Raw genomic sequence first — 23,770 nt, 5'->3', positions numbered from 1 at the left:
TGACTAAAGTCACTGCAGCACCCTGTTCCGGCTAGTCCTCCTGATCCCAGTATATCCTTTGCTGAAGCCTCCGACTCTATGGAAGGGTCCCTGATCCGATCACTCGCCTGCAGGTCGATGCAGGGCTCCCGGCCAGTTCTGCTCTCAGTTCCATTCACCGCTTCCCACTCTCAGAGCTTTCGCGCCTCTGTCCTTTCCACGCAGATTGGGACGCAGCAGCGGCTGCAGGAAATTCAAATCGTGGCTTCCAGTGGCACAGGCCCCAACTTCCATGCTGAGACCTTATCTGTTCCTGTTATATCACTGGGATTGCGTTTCCACTTGGTTTCTCTTAGTTTAATTTGTTCCTGGGTTGGCAAAGTATATCTCTCCTTGCTTAGGACTTCTTGCCGGGCACCATTCCTGCATTTTAAGTGCGGTTTCTCAGAGAGCCTCCGAAGCTGCTGCTATCTATCTGCCATGTTCTCCCAGAAGTCTGACCACCAGTTTTTAATCCATAACACATATATAGAGTATAGAAAGATGAAGAAAGAGGAAAAGTTATTTCTGGATGGAGCTTGAACAAAAGCATAAAGTACATGCATAGGTACTTTACCAAGTTGACCTGCCTGAGGTAAGAGTGAATGCCCTGGACATTGAGGAAGGTTGGAAAAGAATATTGTCTACAAAATCTGTTATAAAATAGTAGAAAAGGGTAATACTGATGTTCTCGTTCATAATGGTGGGAAATAATGAAAACATTTTAAATAAAGGTTTAGGATGATTAAACTGAGTAATAAGTAATTTTCTTTTAGAGTTTAACAGGACAAATATCTGCTGTTTGATACCAGGTGGGGCAGCATAACACAGAAGCATCCTTAAGAGGCATTTATTAGGAGGATTCAGAAGGATCTGGTGAATAATGGAGTATAGATATTGGAGGCAGCAGACAGTCAACTAAGTTTGGCTCTGAATCACGGATCACAAGTTGAACACAAAGTGTCAACCTAAGTTTAAAGCAGAACTTGGTCCTCTAGCTTGAGTGCAACCCCTCTTTTCCATTTTTTTTTTTAATATTCAGATGATTCAAACATATTTCTTGCCTGCCTTTTGAGAAACATAAGTGGTGAATTCTGCTATTTGAAAATTTTCATCCCAAGTGCTTGGAATATTCATAGTACTTCCAGTCAAGGTAGAGAAAGGTGCCATTTAGTTTGATGAATTCAGTTTTATACATACTCTGTTAAAAGGGAGCAGCCGTATCTTGAAAAGAGGGTCTCATGTAAGAGCAGACTGCATAAAGATATGCGAAAATAGACCTGAGGTGTATCTTGGAATCTTCCATTTACTTAGCAATAAAATAATCATTATTATAAGTCAGACATAGAAGAGCTGAGGGTATAGTAGAGAATAAAACAGTTAAGCTTTCTACTGTTAATGAAGTTTACCTTGTTACATGAATGAATAGAGCTTTCCCACAAATAGTATACTAGGTAACAAAAAGCATCCATGATTCGAGACTTGGGAAACATTATCATTTTAGGAGGGTTGTTTTTTAAGGATAAAACAGGGTGAGAATCAACTTAGTAGTATGAAAAAGTTCTTTCGTGGGACCCCAGAGTCCTGAGTTCTGGTTTCAGCTCAACAATTATCTTGTGCCGTATGGGCAAGAAAAAGTGTTTCTCAGTTATATTGTTGACAAACTATGGAAGTTGGTGTAGATTTGTATTTTTTAAGTTATAGTCCATTGAAAGTATTTAAAATTTAACAACTTTGCATTTGTTATTTAACAAAAACAAATAGAAAAGTATTTTTAAAAAGTGAACATTAAATATTAGTTAACATTGTTCAGAGTATTGCCTTTAGTTTTATGTATCTGTGTACACACACATTGCAGTGTGTATCAGGTTGTGATATCAAATGTTATTTGCTATAACAGTTTGCTCCCATCAGTACATTTGGAAGCCCTTGATTAAATGACCTCTGACTCAGATTATTGCTTGTTTGATTTTTGTAGTTGTATAAGGAGTGTAAGTAAATGTTTTTATTATCTATAACAGAAGTAGAAGGAACTTTCCTAGAAAATTTGAAAACTATATGTGAGTTTTCGATAAATGGGGAAATTGGATAAGAAAAGAAAAATTAAAATTTTATTCGTCTTTCAAAAATATGCTGTGAGAGAGAGAGCTCCAGAATGATTTTCAGAACAAGAAAGCTTTTAAGTAACACCAAAAGTATTACAGTTGTAAAAATAGTATTTTTTCTTGAGGTACTTACTCTATATGTGGACATACATGATTTTGGAATATATTACTGATTTGTTTTGTTTGTTTATTTGTTTTGTCTTTTTGAGACAGGGTCTTGCTGTGCATTTCAGGCTGGCCTTGAGCTCACTTTGTAGCTTAGGCTGCCCTGGAACTCGCAACAATCCTCCTGCCTCAGCCTACCCAGTGCTGGGATTACAGGCGTGAGCCACCATGCCCAGCTGAATTACTACTCTTATGTACCTCATAAAATAAGAGGAAGAAATGCTTTGCCTTGATGGAAGAATTTTTAGAAAATTTAGGATGTTGCACAGTTAAAAGCGTTACTACATTAACTTTTTATTGATGGTTGTATATGTTGCTCATTAATTTTTCACATTTGTTTATTTACTCTTATTTGAGATAGGGTCTTGCTGTGTAGTTCAGACTGGTGTTGAATTCACTGTGTATTGCAGGCTGTCCTTGAATTTGTGATGATCCTCCTGCCTCAGTCTCCTGTGTGCTGGAATTACACATATACACTACCACGCCTGGCTATTTTTCATTTTAAAAGAAGGGTGACAAGCTGAGTTTCATTACCCACATTTATTTTTTGCAAATATGAATTAATGTATTTTAGTGAAAAAGTATACTTACCAAGTGAATCTGAATTTCTTTCACATGATCCGACTATTTTTAGGTACGTGATAGTGGAATGTGAAGACCAAGATACTCAGCAGAGAGATCCAAAGACCCATGAGATGTACCTGAATGTGATGAGAAGATTCAGCCAGGCACTGCTGAAGGTAGCTGTTTAATGTGAGGCGACAAATTGCTGTACATGTGCCATGCTGGTGCACTGCCTGTTTTATTATGTCCCACAAATGAAGAGTGGCTTTTACATTTTCAGATGGTTGAAAGTCAAAAGAAGATTGGTATTTTTGATACATGGACTAACTTTTAAGTTCCCATTTTATGTAATGTTGATACTTTATCAGTACGTAATCACTCATTCATTTACATGTGGTTGGGCTTTGTTTTTCACTGCAGCAGCAGCTGAATAATTGGAATAGAAACCAAAAGGCCAACAAGATAAAATATTTACTCTTTGACCCTTTATAGAAAACTTGTTGATTCGCTAGTGAAATAAGCCTCTATGTGGAGCAAAAGGAAATAATATACTCGCTTTTAAAATAATATACTCGCTTTCTGTTTTCTTTATCCAGACTAGGTACCTTCTCAGAAATCCAGCCGTAATCATCTTGCAGATACTGTCTGTCCTTTGTTTCATCTACAGGTTTTAAAAGCTTCTGAGGCTGGTTTTCTTTGTGCTTCTAAGTTTTTGATTCTGAAAGCACTGTCACAGCCAGCCAGCAGAGGGTGCAAGGGCAATGAACACAAAATGCATTCATTAATCTGGCTTTTCTTCAGAAAATTTTACTTTATCTTTTGTCTAATGTTTCATGCTTCAGGTTTGCAAAAATTTATCTTATTAGTCACTTTGAGACTAAGTTTGTAAGTAGTTCTCGGGGCACAGAGCTTTTCACTATCAAACTGATTGACAGATTGGCCCTTGGTTCTGTCTTGTAACCTCACTTTTCATCCTATGAAGCCATTCCAGTTTCTCTGAGCCTAAATTTTGTCGTCTTTGGCATGGGGATATTTCTCCAACTGCCTTTACCAGATTAATTGCGAAGATTAAATGAGAAAATATATTTGCCAATGTTTATGAACTAGGAATCACTATATAAAACTTAACAGATTTTAGAGGTGTTCCCCCTACCCACCCAACATGAAATACACTGGTATTTGGCTGTTTCCCTTTCTTACATAGATGATTTAGTTTCTTGAAGATATCTTTGTTTCGGCCATTTATCACCAATTAGGGTAATAACAATATCTCCCTAATGTAATTACAATGAGGAGTAAAGTATATCAATTCTAGCACATTTCTAGCATTACCAGTTTTCAGATATTTATTGAATCAGCGAGTTGCAGCATTTTGTGTAATATGAATTCTGTCTTGTCAGGTAGTTATGCAGTGTGTTGTTTTGGATTGATCAATGGTCTGAAGACACAAATGACTTCCAAGTGTGAATGAATGGATTGGTGATGCTTACTTAAAATAGTGGGTTTCCCATTACCTCTGATCTCTGAGTCACAGTAATTAATAACTTTCAGTTTTGCTTTGTGTTGAAGTTTATGGCTATTACAAGAGCTACAAAGATCATGATGGTGCATAGAACTAATTTTCCTTTGCTTTGATTCCCTTCAGGGTGATAAATCTGTCAGAGTTATGCGTTCTTTGCTGGCTGCACAGCAGACATTTGTAGATCGGTTGGTGCATCTAATGAAGGCAGTTCAGCGTGAAAGTGGAAACCGTAAAAAAAAGGTAAAACTGCAGTGTGCTTTGTGCTTATGACTAAAAGTGACATAAAGTACTCAGTTTTGAACTCTATTTCATTGGGTCAGTACAGTATACTATATGAATTGGTATGTATTTGTAATTACAGAAACACTTAAACACTGATTATACCTGTTTCAGTTTACATATATTGATATACTTTACTCCTCATTGTAATTACATTAGGGAGATATTGTTATTACCCTAATTGGTGAAGTAGGAAGCATAGAGAACTTAATTTGTCCAGTGCTGTACAACTAACTATTACAGTGTTGGGTTTATGTGTGCGCGTACATACTGAATCTGTATTATTGATTCATAGTGCTTTATTGGCTCTGTCTTAAAATCTTTGCATTTTAGAATATAGTGTATATAATATGAAAAAGTCCACTATAGATTGTGTAGACCACAATTCTGAGACAAAGAAAGTTCTGAATAATTTGCCTAAGTTGCAGAATTGGTTGTTCTTGAGAACACCTGGCTTTGTGCCAGTTATCCCAGTCACGGCATTGATCTTCCAGGCCAGATGAGTAGAACAGTATCTGTTCTCAGCATCTGTTCTTTTTAATGTCATGTTTTCTGTTTAGTAGCTTGGGTTACAAGAATTCACTAGATTTTTTCTTTCCTTATCACATTAAGTAATAGGCAGATCTTTCTTGATGACTTTTGTAAAACAAAGCAATATATCTCACTGTTCCTCTCTAGACTTGCAAAAGAATACTTAAGAAAGGAAAGGATGAATTGAATCAGAAGTTCAAAGCATGGGGGCAGACCTAAACAAATGCTACTAGAGATAAGAACAAGGAATAATTATTTACTGAGATAGAAAGTACACTGAGGGAAAACACATTTTTATCAAGCTGTCCTTTTTTTTTTTATTGAGAAGAATCCTAAACCCTGGGCAGGTAAATCAATCTTGCCAGCCATCCCCTGTGTGGTACCTTCCTGGTGGAAAGCAGTGTGATCCCAGTGCCCACCAGTAGAGGGCGTGTCAGTGTGTCTTTTCATGTTAGCTGCTCCACTCTGGTTGCTTTTGATGAGATTAGAGATCACAAAGTGAGAAAGAATAGTGTTCAGGACCCTGTTGCAGTAATGAAAAAGAAATGGATATGTCCATTTGATATTAAATATTCTATTTTAATCAATTTCTAAGTGATGCACTGACAAAAGTTAAAATAGCTGTATATTTCCTAGCTTTGGTATATGTGACCATCCATTTGAGTAGGGAGATTTATTGACTTTTTCATAAACCATATATAAAAATTCATACCAGTTTTCAGTTGATTTTTATATTGAACTTGTCATTCAAAAGGACTTATGGAATATTACTGAAAGAACATTTCTGGGTAGTTCTTAAAACAATTTTTTTAAACTTCCATCTCTCACTGATTCCAGAACTCATTGCTTTTATGCATACAACTAGCATTACAGTTGAAATACTTTATGCCCCGGGTGTTGGCAGTTCAAGTTTTCACTCTTGCAGGCACAAGCTCAGCTGTTAAAGAATACAAAACTCTCCTAGCTTTCAAATGAAATGGATTCCTCCTTAAAATTGAATATAAGGGATTCTGGAGATTTCACCATGACTTGGACTTCTCGGTATCTAACATCTTGGCTCAATTTAGCATGTACAGGTTCTAGAGGAAAAAGGAATGATAATGCTATCTTAGGAAAGTGGAATTAGAGAGTCTCAGTGAAAGTAGGAGATAGAGCTCATCAGAGTCCTCCATATGAATTCAGTTTCCTCTTTAAACCCCAAAAATGCACTGGGATAAACATAATGTAATTTTCAGATAATATTTTGTCATGCCAAATTAAGCTTCAAAGGAAATACATTTTTGTCTGTAACTTTGTAAATCCTTTGGAAAATATATTGAGTCTTTTAAGCCCAGCTTGAGTATATTTCTTGCTCTTTCCCAACTGCAGCAAATGAAATGTTTTCTCTATTGCTCTTACAAACTTTACTTGGTTAAGAGATTACTCCTTTTAAATAACTTTGCAGCTGTTGTGTGGGTAACTTTTTTTTAAATCGGTATCGGAGATTGAACTCATGACTGCCTGCTTGCAAGGCAGGTGTTTATGCAGCTGAACTAAATCCCCAGCCCCTGTGTGGGTAACTTACAAATGTTTTTTGCATACATACGTTTGTTTTCATATACTTTTATGGTGCTTTGCACATATTTTCAAATTAATCTCAGAGGGTCACCCCCTCTCCCCCGATTCCTTTTTTGATGCAGTCTTACTCTGGAGTTCAGGCTGGCCTTGAACTCAATATGTAGCCCAGGCTGGCCTTAAACTTGCAGTGATCCTCTTGCCTCAGCTTCCTGAGTGCTAGAGTTATAGACATGCACCTCCACATCTGGCCTAAACTCAGTTTTTATGTCTACTATGTAAATGCATAAACACTACATATAAAGTAGTTTAAATGTAAAATGCTTTCCCTTTTAACCTAATCACTGATTTTAACTTGCTGTAGAACGAGAGACTTCAGGCATTGCTTGGAGATAATGAAAAGATGAATTTGTCAGATGTGGAACTTATACCCCTGCCATTAGAACCCCAGGTGAAAATAAGAGGAATAATCCCAGAAACGGCCACTCTGTTCAAGGTAAGTGTGCCAGATCTTTAATATAAGCGATTGTAACCTAATTCTTTAAAAGGAAAACAGAAATACTACCTTGAAAAATTAGTACATTTTTCAAGGAATTTGCTCTTTCTCAAATTGGGGAATATCCCTGCTTATATTGATAGAGTAAAATGCTAAATTGAAAAAGTACCTTTCATTTATTAAGACTTTCTGTGTTACAAATAACAGGCATTTTAAAAAATGAAATGTGTAAAATATTTTTAACCATAGAATTCTTTGAAGTAATGCTTAATCAGAGTCATTTGTTTTCTCCATTTAGGCTATCTTGTTTTTAATAAAACAAATTGCAGTGCAAAACTTACATATGCGTTTAGTTCATAAGTTCATATGATTAGGTTTGGGGCCTAGTTAATCTTTTAATATTTCTCAATGCAATATCTATTTCAGTGAACTTTAAATGTCTTTCTTACATTTTCAAGGGCAGCTCTCTTTAGCTTTCTTTTGGCTGTCCACAAACTGCCCAGAGGACATAGTAGTGCAGTTGCCTTTTCTCAGCAGGGAAGTATCACAAGGCAGTGCGTCACACCCGCTGCGCCACGCTGTCTGCTGCACTGAGCGATCCAAGACGTGGTCTCAAGACTCCAGTGTTGGGAAGGCGTAGGTTATGTTGAACATTACTCTGCATCACATAGTGCAGGGGCTAGCGTTGCAGGAGAAAAAAGTTCAGATACTTATAAGAGGTACATTGTCAGGGCCACCTGTTACTGTAGCCCAGCTCATGCACCTCACGTACCTGTGTATAGGTTTCATAAAAGAAACTAACCCTGCAGTACATTAGGGAGTGGTAGTTTCCATTCTTTAAAAACAGTTTATAGTTTCTTCAATTTTTAAATCTTTCTTAAAAACCATGTCATTTGTTTTGAACTTCATTAGTAAATTGTCCTCTGCAATTTGAAAAGTCCTGGTGTCACAACAAATGTATTGAACTAAAGAAAGCTGTGCACAAGGCAGTGTGCGTGCATCAACTGGCGTGTCTTTGGGTAGCACCGACTGGCTTCTAATATTTCTGTTCTTTCAGGACTAAGAAAAGCAGTGAATTTAAAAGGGTAGTTTTATCACTTCTGTTTCATACAGGATTAAAAAAGAGTAAGAGGCTGAGGCAGTAGAGTGATCATGAGTTCAAGGCCAGCCTGAACTGCATAAGTGAGACCCTGCCTCAAAAAGATCACCCCCCCAAAAAAAGCCAGTTGTGTAGAAAATCTTTATTACATAACTGTATCATTCTTCATCATTTGCGAGCATGTATGGCTTTGAGAATCTGGTAAAAGTGATGAATTATGCATTGTAAATTGTCCAAATCTTTATACATGCAAGCTCCTCAGCGCTGAAAAGGTCAGGGACCCTTTTTTTCTAGTAGTTTTCAAGAATATCATGGACATTAACCTAAGCACCAAAGCTACATCTTCACAAAGAATGGACTGTTTATGGCGCTGAAATTAGTTCAAGTACGTAGGTTTTGTCATCTGCTCACTTTATACGTCAAGTGCAGAGAAATGATGGCAGTAACCCCCCTGCCTGTCATTTGTCTTTAGGAAGATCTCTTCCAGTGGCTCTTCTTGAGCTGTTGAGAACTAGAACTCCAAGTATTTATAAAATACATTTCACTAGGTGTGATGAGTATATACAACTTTAAGATCAGAATTTTAGTTTCACTAGAGTTTATGTGTTCTAAAATACATTCTCTGAAGTATTTTCATGCCTTTCCCCTCATTATCCTCTAGGAATGTTTTAAAGTATACATCACATGAGAGAATTTTCTAGTAGACAACTATGTGCTTCCCACTTCATCCCATCGTTAGCATTTGGTTTTGCTTTTCCATGTATCTGTTCATCTCTTATAATACTTTTGGTGCTGTGATTTTCTTGGCTTGTATAAATTAGTTATTACTATTTGATTTTTTATTTAATTATTTTCTTTGGGTTAGTATCAATTTCTTCTTACTATGATTTCCTCTCAGTGGCCAAAATCCATAGGTAGTTTTCCTCAGAAGTTTTCTGTTTATGTCACATAGTGGTCTCAGGATGCCACTTTGTATGAGGTGTTATGTAGCCTGTCTCTGTGAAGAGAATTTTAGGGGTTGATTTAAACATTCGTAAACTAATTTAGGGATTTCAAGCAATGAAGAGAAAGATGGTGGAGAAAATATAAATATGAGAGATCTGACCTTATAAATGCAGTTATGAGTCTCAGAGCTGCACAGATAATGACATGTAATATCACTGCAACCAGAGTCGTTGCTGTTCACTTTTTGTGCTGCATTATGTTCCCTTACTTCCTGTAGTGTATCTCAGTAATACAGACAATGGTGGTGTGCAAACATCCGTACTCCTGGGATGTCCGCTTTGTGTCAGCCATAGTGCCAGACCTTTCACCTCTGTGGTTTCTCATTTCTTCAGCAGAGTAGATATTTTCTTTACTTTAAAGACGAAGCAACAGAATATGCACAGGATCATTCCAACTGTACCTGACAGAGCCTGGGTTCGTGACTGTTTGAGGCAGTGTTTGTTCTCTTTCCACCATTCAATCCTCCGTTCGCTAGTTCATCATTCTCTTCATGGCTCCCTACTAGATCTTACTGCTATTTTGTTTCTTTAGTTCCTGTTACTGTTCTGTTTACCTTATGTGTCAGCATTTCCTCTATGTGTAATAAGTCTGCATTCATGAATTTGTATCCAGATTTTAAAACATTCTTTTCCTTTTCCAGAGTGCTCTTATGCCTGCACAGCTGTTCTTTAAGACAGAAGATGGAGGCAAATACCCAGTTATATTTAAACATGGAGATGATTTACGCCAAGACCAGCTCATTCTTCAAATTATTTCACTAATGGACAAAGTGAGCATAACTTTTATGTCATATAGGGACACTTTTCATTTCAGAGAACTGTGGTTTAATGTGTAGGCTATTTACAGGAACAGAAGTGTTTGTAATGTTGTTACTATATTCAGTTGACCTTGAAAAATCTGTTTTCATGCAGTATTCTTTGGAATGGCTATGATGATGACTGTGGAACTGCATGTATTCCATAAAACTGTTTCCAAAGGCCAGGTGTGGTGGAGCACACCTGTAATCCCAGCACTTAGAACACTGAGTGAGGAGGATCACTGTGAGCTCGAGGTCAGCCTGGGCTACAAAGTGAGCTCAAGGCCAGCCTGAACTGCATAGCGAAACTCCTGTTTCAAAAAGACCAAAAAAAGTTTCCAAAATAGTTCTCACATCAGACTTAGTAATTCCTAGTAAGTTTATTACGCTTTTTTTTTTTTTAATGAAAAGCCTTGTATCTCTGGTGTTTGAAAGGATGTGCTTCCCCTCATTTGTTTGTTTCTGAGTTCTAAAATATTTTAAGGACAAAAAAGAGTGCATAAAATAGTAGAAATCTTACTATCATTGTTGAAAACTGATAATAGAAGTTCAGAGATAAAAATCTTGGCATGCAAGCGTCTGATGACAGGCGCAAGGTCCTGAGTTCGATTCCTATTACCACAAAAAATACTGTCATGCCACCAAAAATTAGTGTGTTCTAATGATGAAAGTTAATGAATTTAGTTAACATTACATTAAGTTTACCCCCTAAATCTTTATTAAAGTGTTATAGTATTTCTGTGCAAAACTATTTCATTGGCTTACTGTATTTTATCTTCTGTTCAAAAGCTTTTACGGAAGGAAAATCTGGACTTGAAATTGACACCTTACAAAGTACTGGCCACTAGTACAAAGCATGGTAAGTTTATGATTGTTTATTTTAATGTCCAGTGAGTGTGCTTTTTTTTTAAATTCGAAAATGCTTAAGAATGATAGGGATTTAAGATCCCCTGGGTCAGCCTGCCTTCTTTCCATTCTTTTTCCTTTTCTCCCTGTCTTCTGTCCTTCCCACCTTCCTTTCCTCTCTCCCTTCCTGCCTGCTTTTCCTTTTTGATCTTGTCCATCTGTTTGTTTTCCCCTTCCTCCTTTCCTAACCCCCTTATCCTTTCCCCATTGTCTGTTGCCTCCCTCATCTTTCTTTCTTCTTTCTTTCCTTTCATTTTTACTTCTTCAATTATAAAGCAGCATACTAGAAGAAATAACACTGTTTGTATTTCTTTAAATTCAAATAGGTGCATTTCATACTTTTTGCATAATTGGCTACAACCTTCCTGGAAAAGCTTTTCACTGTCTTCTGCTCGTAAGAGCCACAGCTGAATTCATTTTTATGTATTTCAGCTGTGTATGTAGATGGGTGTATTTACATGTGTATATGTGTGTGTATATATATGTAGCACTGTGAGTCCTTTTATGATTAAACAATCCTTGAAAGTTCGGTAAAAGTTTCCCTAAGAATGTTTACCTGATGTTTAATTTTATAGTCTTATGCTTTATGTCTGTAGTTACTTGGAGAAACAAAATAGCAGTTTTACTTGTTCCCCTTTCCCCAGCCACCACCAGATCCATTTGATTTTCATCACCCTTTTGATTTCCCCTGAGGATGATATTTCTAAAGGGGCACATGTGTTTCTTTTCTGCGTAAGTTATCTACTAGCTTTCAAGAGACTGGACCTAACTTATTTATCTGTTTGTTTGTTTGTTTGTTTTAAAGAGGGTAAAGCAGAATAAAACCAATGAAAACAAATCAGTGCAAGAGATAATAGTCCTAAAAACATTACAAAATCAACAGTAGTTACCATAATGCCTTTTGATGCCTTCAAAACAGCTGAGGGTAACTTCGGACATAGTAAAAATCAAACAACAGAATAGACAAAGTAAAATCAAGACAATGATGCAATAAAGGACTTCGAAACAAGCCAGTAGCAAATCCAAAATGGCTACCATTATGTATCTTGCTTTCTTTGAAGTAGTTGATCCTGCCATCGGATTTTGACATAATCAAATGAAACAAAAGAGAATAAAACCCAACCCAGCAAAACAATGGAAATGATATAGGACTTCCAAAACAAGACCATAGGGAGTCAACAACAGCTACAACCCTCAGGAGATCCCTCCTAGATGCCACACTGCGTGTCACTATCCTCTGAACTCATGATCAGACCACTGGCCCTAGATCTGCAATGTCAGTGAGACACCAAAGCACCACAGGCATCCAATTGCATTTCACCTCCATAGCTATCATCACAGCCGTGTTTCTCTGAACAAGCCATTTGCTTATAGGGATGTGGAAGTCTGTGTGGGTGGGCGAAGGTTGTGGGATGATACTTCTTGTTTGCCAGTCCCTGTGCCAGAAGGATCTGGCTGTTCCAGTTCAGCAGGGGTCTGTGCATGACACTGGTTCCAGACTGGGTTTGCTCACTGATGTGTCCTTTGTTCTGTCTACCCATTGTCTGAGAATGTCACAGACTCATAGGGAGAGGCTGGGGTCTGACTATGAAGGGGTCCATGTGTGGTGCTGGTTCCCAGACTGTGGGCCTAACTCTGAAGTCCTTGAATTGTGTGACTCCCACCTGCCCACCTAGATAGAGCCTCTTTCATTTTGGCATCAGAAAGCATCAGCCACCCTAGCTCCAGTCTGTCTTCTCTAAGACACCATCCTCTTCTGTTCTCAAACCTCCAGTCGAGTTAGGGTCACTGTCAGCCATTCACTCTTACACAGCTTTTCCCATTGGCGTTACTATTCTTGGAGACATGCCTCAAGTGTCAGGTACCCTTTGTTTCCTCTGGAACTGCAATCTTCAATTTCATGGTACTTGGTAATTCATGATATTTCTCCAAGTAAAGCTTTCTAAGCATTAAAAAACGTAGGCAGTGTTAAACATCTAATTTTGCTTCCTTGGCATGTGTCTTGCTGCACCATAGAAAAACAGTAAATACCTGGTAAGTTAATGCAGCGTATTCTGTGTTTGTGACATGAGAATAAATGAGATATTTCTTACTCAGAGTGATTATAATTTTCATGCAAATTGTTTTAAAGTAAGGCTCACCCATACCAGGTAATTGTCTATAATCCTGAAATACTGTTTTGATTTTTTTCCATATATTATTTTATATTCCTGATTTCTCCATATTTATCAGACTTATCCTCATTCATGCTCACATACTGTTCCCTTCTAATTTGTTCTGTTAGTGTAAGGGATGTATACTTTCTTGGGTCATTTCCAGGAAGGGGCAAAAGATGGAGTGTGCACTAATGCAGCCAAATGAATACATATTAGGTTTTAGGATTAAGTGATCACATATCAGATTCTAGATCTTTCGGAGTGATTTTAAATTTACCCCAAGCAATATTTGTGATTTCTTGTGAAACTGCAAGCTGTTAGAGCTGTTAGATGGGGAGTTACCGTCCTAGATGAACGCGCTTCTCGGCGGAGCCTGCTGGGTCCGCTCACTGCGCTCCTTTCTCCGTGTCTGCAGGCTTCATGCAGTTCATCCAGTCGGTTCCTGTGGCCGAAGTGCTTGATACAGAGGGAAGCATTCAGGTACAGTATCAATTTTAAATACTTACACAGTGCATAAATAATTCTTTCTGCCAGTACCCACTTTTTATGAAGAATATATGCAGTCTCTATCCTTTACAAGTTTCATTTGCTATTTTTGTTTAGAAGTGAACATTGTTCAGAGTTGGAAAATCTTCCATACTGGTACAATTCTTTGACCAGTGCATGGCACATAATTGAGGATCAAGAGTTAATTGGTGAACCATAAAAGATAATAAAAGAGTGAACTGAATAAAAAAATTTAAGGATGTGTTGTTTTATATTTCAAAGTATAGAAACACTGTTATTTACATATCATTTGACGTTTTTATTATTTCCAATTTTTGTTATTTCAAATACTGCTAAGTGACATTCTGACTCATACATTTTTTTTTTAAACTGCACTCGTATGACCACAATCTTTATTTGTTTGGAATAGTGTGTCCCATCAGAGGAGAGTCTCTGGACACTCTGGTGCAACTGTTGAACTCATACCGTTCTTCTGTTCAGTCAGCATCTGACTGTCTTGACTGCCTTTTGAATTAGATACTTTGTTGATCATCACAGTTTCAGAATAGTTCATTTGTAGGTAAATAATTGTCTTTTCAGAACTTTTTTAGAAAATACGCACCAAGTGAGAATGGACCAAATGGAATAAGTGCTGAGGTCATGGACACTTACGTTAAAAGCTGTGGTAAGTTGTTCAGGCCGCCACTTTGCATGTATATGTTTGAATAAAGAAAAGCTGGCCAGCCCGATATTGCTGTATTCGTGTGTACTGAGAACATGTTAAGAGTTAAGTGTTCCATAGAGGAAGAACATAGGAGGCAGAATGGTGGTAAAAGAAGTCAATAATTAGCATTTTGACGTAATAGCAAAGACAAGGTTAAATTCTTTAGTGTTTCACCTGTTTTGTAATCACAAGTTATCTCTGCCTAGCAGCTGTTAACTTTGCCCTAGGGTTTTCCTGTTCTTGAGGAACTACAGGTAGGCAGACTATGGAGAAAGTCTGTAAGAAAACAATGGATTGTGCTTTAGTTAAAAACTTGCTTGAACTAACAGCACTGTGTTAAGAGAGAGCCTCTCAGAAATGGGGTTTTGGTGTCAGTACTTACACTCCATCCTTCGGAGTAAGAAGTAGCGTACTGATGGGATTAATTTATATTCTTCTATCACGTGTGTTTGTCTTCATGAACATATTAAGAATTTAAAAAACTAAATTTTAGTTAACTAAGCTAAAATAATTTTAAAAACTAAGAAAGAATTTAAAGAAGCCAACCCTAGAATTAAACTTTGAGTAGTATGTGGCATATGAGAATTAATACTTGTTTAACATAAATGCAGTATTTAGCTTTGTGCCCATATTTATATGCTGCTGCTTAAGCAAACAAAGCTAAGAGAACAAGTTGGACATTTAACAACTATCTTTAAAGCTGCGTATTATTTTTTCGTTTAGAAATTGTTTTCGTATTTTATTTGATTTCACATTCCTGTGATGTAACATTTAAGATAGTTTTGAAACTCATGGAACCTGAGTCAAATGATAACTTTGGTCATGAACATGTGGTCAATCTTATTTTTATAGATAAGCTAAAATAAACTTACTTTTGTAAACACTGTTTTACAACACTAGAATTTTATAAAGGCCATTACATAGTTTTATATGTTTGCAAGTTATATTATTATAAATTTTCTAATAAGAAAAATAGGTACAGTATGAGAAAATAAGCTACAAAAAATTGGCATTTGCAAAATTCTTAGTTTAAATAATGGCTAGACTTCTAGACTTTAATTGAAAATGGCAAGCAGATGCCCAGCATTGATAGTGTAATTTTTCTTAATAATTTAGAAGATTGTTGTGTGAACTTAATAAGTAGTAAAGACTACTGAAGAGAGTGCATTTAGTTTTCTATCTGGTGGCACATCATGATTGTTTTTTGTACTAACCATTTTTTAAAAACGTTTCGTTTACTTTTGTTCTTTTGTAGGTTATACAGTTAAAGATTTTGAGCTGATTGACAGCTTATTATATAGTTCTGTAAATAAGTCTTCGATGTCATATTTTACGTATATTCAATCTGAAATGAGAAATACTAGACACATAATTAATTTTTCTGAAAGCTACCTTAACTTTTGATACAGATATCTTTTATAATTTAACAAAATTCAATAACCCTTTTTTTCTGTAGCAGACAGTAATTCTTTTTTGAGTTTCAAATGATAGAGTTTTAATAGATCCAAGCGAGTTATAGATTTGAGAGTTTAGGTGAGAAGTCAGAGATAAAAGGAAAGTAACCAGGTTGCTTAGAAACTCACTGGAATGTCTCACCTGGTTTGTGTTGCTTTCCCTGCTGCTGCAGCTGGGTATTGTGTGATCACATACATACTCGGAGTTGGAGACAGGCATCTGGATAATCTTCTGCTGACAAAAACAGGTAAGAAATAATGGCGATCAGCAAACATTTGTATGCCAGTGACTTAATCCAGAATCTACTGAATGAAGTAAGTTGAACGAGTGAAGCTGAAGCACAGCATCTTTAAAAAGTCCCTGTGGGTGCTACTGTGGAAGAAAATTTAGAGGTCCTCTCATCCCCTGGAAGAATCACTTTAGTAACATAGCAATCCTACAGATGATGCCCTAGACCAGTAGTGGCACTTGTGCCACAGTGGGCACAGAGAGGCTTCTCTGTTGGCACATGAGCCAACTCCAGCAGCCAAGCATCAAATATTCAACTTTAATTTCTGGGTTTGCAATTTGTAGTAAATAAGTTGGTTTGGGGTTGAGTTTTAGCACTTGGTCTCTAAAAGGTTCGCCATCACTGACCTAGACTTTGTTTCTATATTTGCAGTGTATCTTTGTGTAGAAAGCCCATACTCTGTGCAGAGTGCATTCTCTTACTGTGCTTTCTCCTCCCAAAATATGCTTAATGCACTTTGAAGTCCGTCTTTGGTTATTTGCTTTTCCTCTTGGAGTTCCATCATTCTTAAAGCTCCTTCTTGCTGATAAGTCGTTAACCTTATATCTTTTGACATGGTATCTGCGCACACAACTTCTAACCTTGAAGTTCTTTGTGTGAATCCCTTGTTTTTACTTCAGAATTAATTAATCCAGTTGCATTCCTGAAATAGTAACATATTAGTTATAAAAACTGCCCCTCAGAGCTGGGGATTTAGCTCATCGGCATAAGCGCCTGCCTTGCAAGCAGCCAGTCATGAGTTCGATCCCTGGTACCAATAAAAACGAAAAAGACCAAAAAAAAAACACCTGCCCCTTTCCCCTCTATCTCACTAAAACCTCTTCCTTTCTTCCTTTTCCCGTATCACTAACAGTATCATCCGCCGGATTGCCTAGAAGTGAATCTTAATATCTCTCTTGGTCTTACCTCACATATCAAGCCTATTGGAAAATCTTATCTACTTCTCACCCCAAGAGAAGATCATGAGTTTGCCTGCTGTCGGGTTTCTGCCACGTCAGCACAGCTCTTGAAATTCCTGGTATTGAGGGGAGATGGAGGTTTAAGAAATGGAGACCAGTTAGAATGCAGGTGGAGCCCTCTCTCCTGATGGAAGAAAAGGAACCATCCAATGACTGCAGAGCATTTATGTATACAGTCAGCAAGAGGTTGATAATAGGTGAATCCCCTCTCCAGTGGGAGAAGGACCTGCCTAACAACTTGTTTATCTAGCTCGCCTCAGGCACTCTGTGTTCTCAGGCTGGTCTTGTGTTTGTTAGCCTTCATATAATTGAGCTCCCGCTCAGCTGCTCCCTGCTCGTTTCCACCATGCTACCCTGTTTGAAGCCATCAGTATATCTCCTCCTTTATTCTTATTACTGCATTTTCTTTGTAATACTTACCATTAACCGAAAGTACAGTACTTTTTTTGTTTAATTCAACAAATGTTTACTGAGCATGTGTTAGATGCTGGGAAGATAACAACAAGGACAGAAATCCTCCCACTATTGAGTGTGACTGTCATCATCTCCCCTGCAGGATGTAAGCTGTGAGAGAGAAGTTATTTGTCCTTCCAGGTTAACCTCTGTGCCTGTGATCCATGAACAACACTGTTAAAAGTGTTCAGTAAAGCACTGTTGAAGTAAAAATGAGTAAATATTTCTCAGCTTCTACAGAGCTATTTTTTTGTGCTAATTAATCCAAGTTAGCTGTTCTAAGTACTACTAAAGTTGGTCTCTCAAGTCAGGTGTAGGGATGCACACCTGGAATCCCTGCACCTGAGCTGAGGCAGGATTATTATGAGTTTGAGGCATGCTGGACTACCTAGTTAGTTCAAGGCCAGCCTGAACTACATAGGGAGACCGTGTCTCAAAAAAAACACACAAACAAAAATTAAGTTGATCTCTCATGTAAGGACATTTTTTTTTGAATTCCAAATTATAATAGCCAGAATTTAATGTAATATTTCAAGTGTAGTCTAACTACTAATATAATCACCCTATTAATTTTTCAGGTAATATAACACCTTTTTCTTTTGAATTTTGAAAAGTCTTCTCTGTGTTGGTACTAGTTTTAGGAGTAAAATTTGGAAAAAGTAGTTTACTTACTGTACTCTTTTGGCTTAGGTCTCAATTGTTTTTGAAAATTAAACTGTCAAATTTCAGAAGCAGAGGTTTTAATTAGGCCATGTATGGTGGCACATGTCTTTAATCCCAGCACTCAGGAGGCTGAGGCAGGAGGATCACTGCTAGTTCGAGGCCAGCCTGGACTTCATAGTGAGCTGAAGGCCTATCTAAACTACATATCAAGACCCTGTTTCAAAAGTTGAAAAACAGTGGCTAGGAATATAGCTCATAGGGATAAAAAGCTTCCTGGCAAGCATAAGGTCCTGAGTTTGATTTCTGATACCCTCCCCCTGCCAAAAAAAAACTTTTTTTTTTAAATTTTTCATTTTAAATGATGTTTCACATTTGTTTCTAAATATCAAAAACCTTAAAATATGCTACATAAGTGATATATTTATTTTCTTTTAAAACAGTAGTTCAGGCAGTTCAAACAACAAAAACCAAAAAACAGAAGTTCTTGATTTTATTAATGTGCTCTTTAATTATTTCATTCATATACATTGTGCAGTTAGAATTTTAAGTCTTCCTTACTAGGAAAAAAGCTCTCAAATTCTCAATTTAGTTTGAAGAAAAGTAGACTACAGGAGATAGGCAGATCATGCTAAGCTGAATACAGATATAATCCAGTTATCAACTTCTGACCATTTATAGTTGAAATTTTGTGTGTAGGTATTTTATGCAGCAAATCAGTGTTTCAAAGTAGATCCATGTTATACTGATTGTATATATGTTATAATGAGATGTCATATAACTTCCCTAAAGTGAATTTTGCTTCTGGTTTATTGTAGGAAACATATTTCAGTGCTTTTACTTAAAAAAACCTCAAATGTTTTGATGTTTTGCATCCATGTGCTTTTAAAATTGTAAATTGTGGAGTTTCTTAGGTAACTGTCCAACCTTTAAACAGCCCGGGGACATTTTTTAACTTTATTGAGTGATGTAGCTCCCATTCTTCAAAATAAAACATCTTCGTCTTCTGCTCTCAGTTGCCACCCAGGGAGGGTTAAGAGTGTGGCTCTGCTTCACGGTGTAGTGAATGTAATTGAGACCAGCACTGAGCCCTCTGTGCCCTGTGGCTGGCCTGAGAGATGCTCAGACGAAGGACACACCCAGATTTCATTTCACCGGTGTCATTTGGGGCCTTGCCCTTGTCAGACTATTCTCCCTGTAAAAATAGAGGAGACAGACAGGATCCAGCTGAGAATTGTTGGCACACGTCAATGAAAATTATTAACTGAATGGAGCATTTCAAAATCAATTCAAAGGCTGTGTGCTAAAAAGCCATGAGGCTCAGCCACAGGTTTCCCACAAAAGTTTCTTTTGCCCCCATTGTGTGGCTTTGGATGCTTTTAGGTTCGTGGGACTATTCTCAGCTTGTGCAGCAGAGGGCACTGTGTATCCACCTGAAAGTGGCAGCCTGGCTTTTCGCTGCTGCTGTGTGGTCAGTTGCAACAGTGTTTTCTTGAATCAGATTTGAAGCAGATGCTGTTTTACTTTTTAATGAATTACTGTAGTATTCTTTCAGCAAGAAGTTAATAAATTTAAAGTGGTGAGGAATTGGATGATGACTTTCTTCTTGGGCTTGAGATCTGTAAAGGAAGCCTTAAGTTTGTTCAGAGTAATCAGTTGTATTTGGTTTGGATTTACTCTGTTTTTTTTTTTTTTTTTTTGGTAAACATTTTATTTTGAGGATTTGATGGGGATAAAGGCCAGGATAACTGAAAAACTTGTTTATTGCTCATGGTATACAGATTTTAAAATTGAATTAGTATATAAATGATTTTTTAAAAACTCACAAATGAAAACAGGGAGCTAGTGTCTTTATTAAGTAAAAATAATCAGTTGTAGATCATCCTAAGATTGTTATCTCTTTCAGAGAGAAATAAAGCCTTTTTGTGTCTCTTGGCACTAAAGAGGAAGATATTTTGAGTATTTTTTGTTTGGGGTTTCTTTTGGTGCTAGAAATCAAACTCACAACCTCATGTTTGCCAAGCAGGCACTTATGCCACTGAGCTAAATCCCTGGCCTATCTTGAATATTTTATAAAAAAGTTCAAGGAAAAAAAAAAAAAAAAAAAAAAAACCACCAATGCCATCCTAATAGGACTTTTTTTTTTTTTGGTACCAGGGATGGAACTCATGACCATGTGCTTGCAAGGCAGGCACTTATGCCACTGAGCTAAACCCCTGGCCTAACAGGACATTTTTCTCTAAGTGTCTTCTATTCTGATTATTATTATTATTTTGGTACCAGAAATTGAACTCAGGACCTTGTTTTTTCCAGGCAGGTGCTGTGCTGCTGAGCTATATCTCTAGCCCTTCTATCCTGCTTTTTAAATCATATTTTAATATTATGTAACATAGATGGACTTTTTTTTTTTTTAATTCTGGGAAAAAATTCCACATCACAGTTAACGTGTGAAGCTCACTTCTGGATAACTTTGTGTAACTTATGCCATATATGACTTTCCTAAATGTATGAATAACACTAAACTTTTCTCCTGGTGGTGTTTTAAAAATGAATAAGTAAATTATATTTTCCATGTTACCTTTGTTTGCCCTTAGGGTTTCCATGAAAATGTTTCATGTCTAAAAACATAGTTTACCTGTGGCCATGCTGTTTACCCCTGTAGATCCATTATCTGCAGTTGGTATCTACATAAGAAGATTTCCCTTGCCATCATTCCTTTTTCATCCACAAATAATTTTCACTAATCAGTTCTTTCAGGCTTAACAATTAGACCATATCTTTATATGCATCATTTTCTTTTAGTCATTATTTTTAAATCTTTGATCTATTGAACGTTACTTGAATATTGGGTTTAGGAGAGTCAGTTGTATATTTACTGAGACCTGGCGGGAAGGATGTCAATAGTTGTTGTAAGGGTGCTTTTTAAAAAAAGTTTGTTATAAGAAAATGTGATTTCTTCCCATGTGAAGCAGTAAAATAAGATAGTTATTATACTTCATACACCTAAGAGCTGAAAATCATCTTATGGAGAAAGTAACCTAGGCTAGGTTACAAAAGATGTACTGGACTTGTATGGAATGCAAAGGGAGAATAACATTCATTCACTGAAATAAGCATTATCTTCCCACATAATATGTAGGCTAATTGCAGTAATTTGAAGTCCGATTATGAAGGAAAGTCAAACTACTTCTTTTTGGATCAACTTCTGTATGACATAGCTTAATTAAGTTATGGGAGTGAAACTATAGACTTAAATATACTATACATTTAAGTTAGATGATTTTTGTTTTACTTTTTTTTTTTTAGCACAGTATTAGAAATGAACCTGAAGCTTTTGCACTGCGCTGCATCCCGCCTGTTTAGTTTGAACAGGGTCTTGCTAAGTTGCCTAGCCTAGGCTCATACTTGTGATCTTTCTGCCTCAGCCTCCCAGAATGCTGGTATTTCAGATCTGCCCAGCATACTGGACTAGGCGATGTATTCTAAAATGATTGTGGATACTGTATTTGTTTTGCTTTGCAGTGAATAATTTTTGGCTGGGTGAATTATAACCTCCACAAAACTAACTAAAGTTGTGAGCTGTGTTAGTACAAACAAGACTAGAAGTGCCCAGACTTCAGCCTATGCTATAATAATGTTCTCCCAAGTTCTGTATTTTATAAAAATACAGATTCATGAGCACCAAGCTCAGAGTTTCTTGACCTATTTAAATTTGCTTTTATACCAAAGAAAACTATCTCTAGTACTCTAAAGTTATTAGAATTCTCTTTCCTTTTAAAGTCTGTGTCTGTTTGGGACTGGATTCATTTCTTTTGGACTAAACAAAACAGCATACAGTGAAAGCAGGAGCAACTATGAGAATCCATCTTTCTTCCGACAATGCCCACTTCATGTGGTTTCAGAAACTATTTTCCATAAAAGGATTGTTATTATTTTAAAATAAATTGATATTTTTAAAACTCACTTTTAATTTCAAATGCAGTAAATATTCATAGGTACAGTTCATATAGACAGTGTTTTGCGAGATACTCAATTTTTTTGTTTTAAGAATGAAAAAAATAACAATATAGAGTTTCAAAACAAAATAATAAGAGGTTAACACTGGATAGTATATTGCATATTGTTATCTTCTGGGATCCTGAGACCACTATGCTTCACAGTTACAAATTGACATCACTGTGTTTCATCTTCAGGGGGTTATTGCTCTGCTTTAGACATTGAAGTAGTTCTTTAGAAGACAGGAATATTGCACGACTAACTCTTTATTGGTTTAACAGTGAGAAAAAATGAAAATGTGTAACTTTAATAGTTTTCGTGAATGGAACTAGAGTAGTCAGTTATACCAAGTAAGACATGTTTCCCCTTTTCATTAGTTTAATAGTTTGAAACAATTAGATAATTGAAATGTCTATACTAATCTTAATTTTTGTATACTTTAAATTGTTTCTGAAAATACATTGCATCATTATTGTGCTTTTGACTGTGAGAAAACCTCCAGCCAACTGTAATTTAAAGTTTGATATGTGTTGGGAGTAGTGTGACTGTGATTTTTAGGGGCTGGGGATGTAGCTCAGCGGCACAGTGCCTGCCTGGCAAGCATGAGATCAGGAGTTTGATTCCCAGTACCAAAAACAAAACAAAAAGATGCTGAGGTGAATGTGGTTTCTATAGAAAATGTTTTGATTTCAAAATGTGTGTTTAATTATAACAGTATAATTCTTTGCCACTGTCTGTCTTACTTTTCTAATGCTGAGACAGAATGCCTAGCACCCAAAGTTAAAGGAGGAAGGGTTTTCTGTAGCTCAAAGTTTGTAGAGATTTCAGCTCGTAGTTGAATGGCAAGTAGTTACAGCAAGTGAGGACAACAGCCCTCTTTCTGTCCCTTAATTCTATTCAGGCTTGCCTATAGTGAGAGTAGCCCATATCAGGATGGACCACCCTTAATCTTGTCAGTGCACTGTGAATCAATCTCTGCATCACACATTCCAGTGACCTCTGAAAAGCGACCTTTGACTGCATGAGGCATTCGTTGCATGACATCCAGATCTGAATTGTAATAGCCACCCTCTTTGTTTTTAAATTTAGTGGCAAACTGCAAGAAAGGTACATTCACATAAGAAATTAATGAATTCTTAGAGGAAAATTGTAATCTAAATGTGAAAGTCGAGGTTTACCATTAAATATTTTTAATTTCTATAGTATATTTGCTTTCATCCAAGAATTTCAAATGTCTTGAGCTACAGGTTTTTTTTAGTGTTTTGAAGGTAGTAAAATACTACAGAACAAGATGGAACAAAGCCAATTGAGACAATGCAGTGAAATTGGTATAGAACTTCACAGCAGGTAACTGGGATAACAATAATACCACATATATCTCTTCATCATCACAATAGTTGTCCTTTTAATCAGGTGTAGCAAAATCAAACGAAATACAGATCATTATAGAACTTATCAAAACAGAATATTGAATAGAGCAATACCACTAATGAGAGCAAAGCAAAACAGTGTTTTGCCTTCAAAGAGATGGGTAGAAGGCAATCCCCCTTAT

The 23,770-nt window shown here is 36.7% G+C and overlaps 1 protein-coding gene across 2 annotated transcripts in view; it reads left to right on the top strand.

The window, feature by feature from the left end:
* The window catches only part of Pik3c3 (phosphatidylinositol 3-kinase catalytic subunit type 3), a 119,286-nt gene that overhangs the window by 68,725 nt on the left and 26,791 nt on the right, over window positions 1-23,770 (top strand). For both annotated transcript variants that reach the window (XM_003474000.5, XM_063231761.1), the window contains exons 14-21: window positions 2,923-3,028; window positions 4,498-4,614; window positions 7,103-7,234; window positions 9,979-10,107; window positions 10,924-10,993; window positions 13,612-13,676; window positions 14,283-14,367; window positions 16,034-16,108. In XM_003474000.5, coding sequence (XP_003474048.3) covers window positions 2,923-3,028; window positions 4,498-4,614; window positions 7,103-7,234; window positions 9,979-10,107; window positions 10,924-10,993; window positions 13,612-13,676; window positions 14,283-14,367; window positions 16,034-16,108 — 779 coding nt within the window. The remainder of the gene's footprint in view (window positions 1-2,922; window positions 3,029-4,497; window positions 4,615-7,102; window positions 7,235-9,978; window positions 10,108-10,923; window positions 10,994-13,611; window positions 13,677-14,282; window positions 14,368-16,033; window positions 16,109-23,770) is intronic.

This window comes from Cavia porcellus, unplaced genomic scaffold (assembly GCF_034190915.1).
Source record: "Cavia porcellus strain 051 isolate PalLab524CR breed Dunkin Hartley unplaced genomic scaffold, mCavPor4.1 scaffold_20, whole genome shotgun sequence".
NCBI classification, from domain to species: Eukaryota; Metazoa; Chordata; class Mammalia; order Rodentia; family Caviidae; genus Cavia; species Cavia porcellus.
The sequence above is the reverse complement of the archived record's forward strand: the minus strand, read 5'-3'. Positions and strand labels throughout refer to the sequence as shown.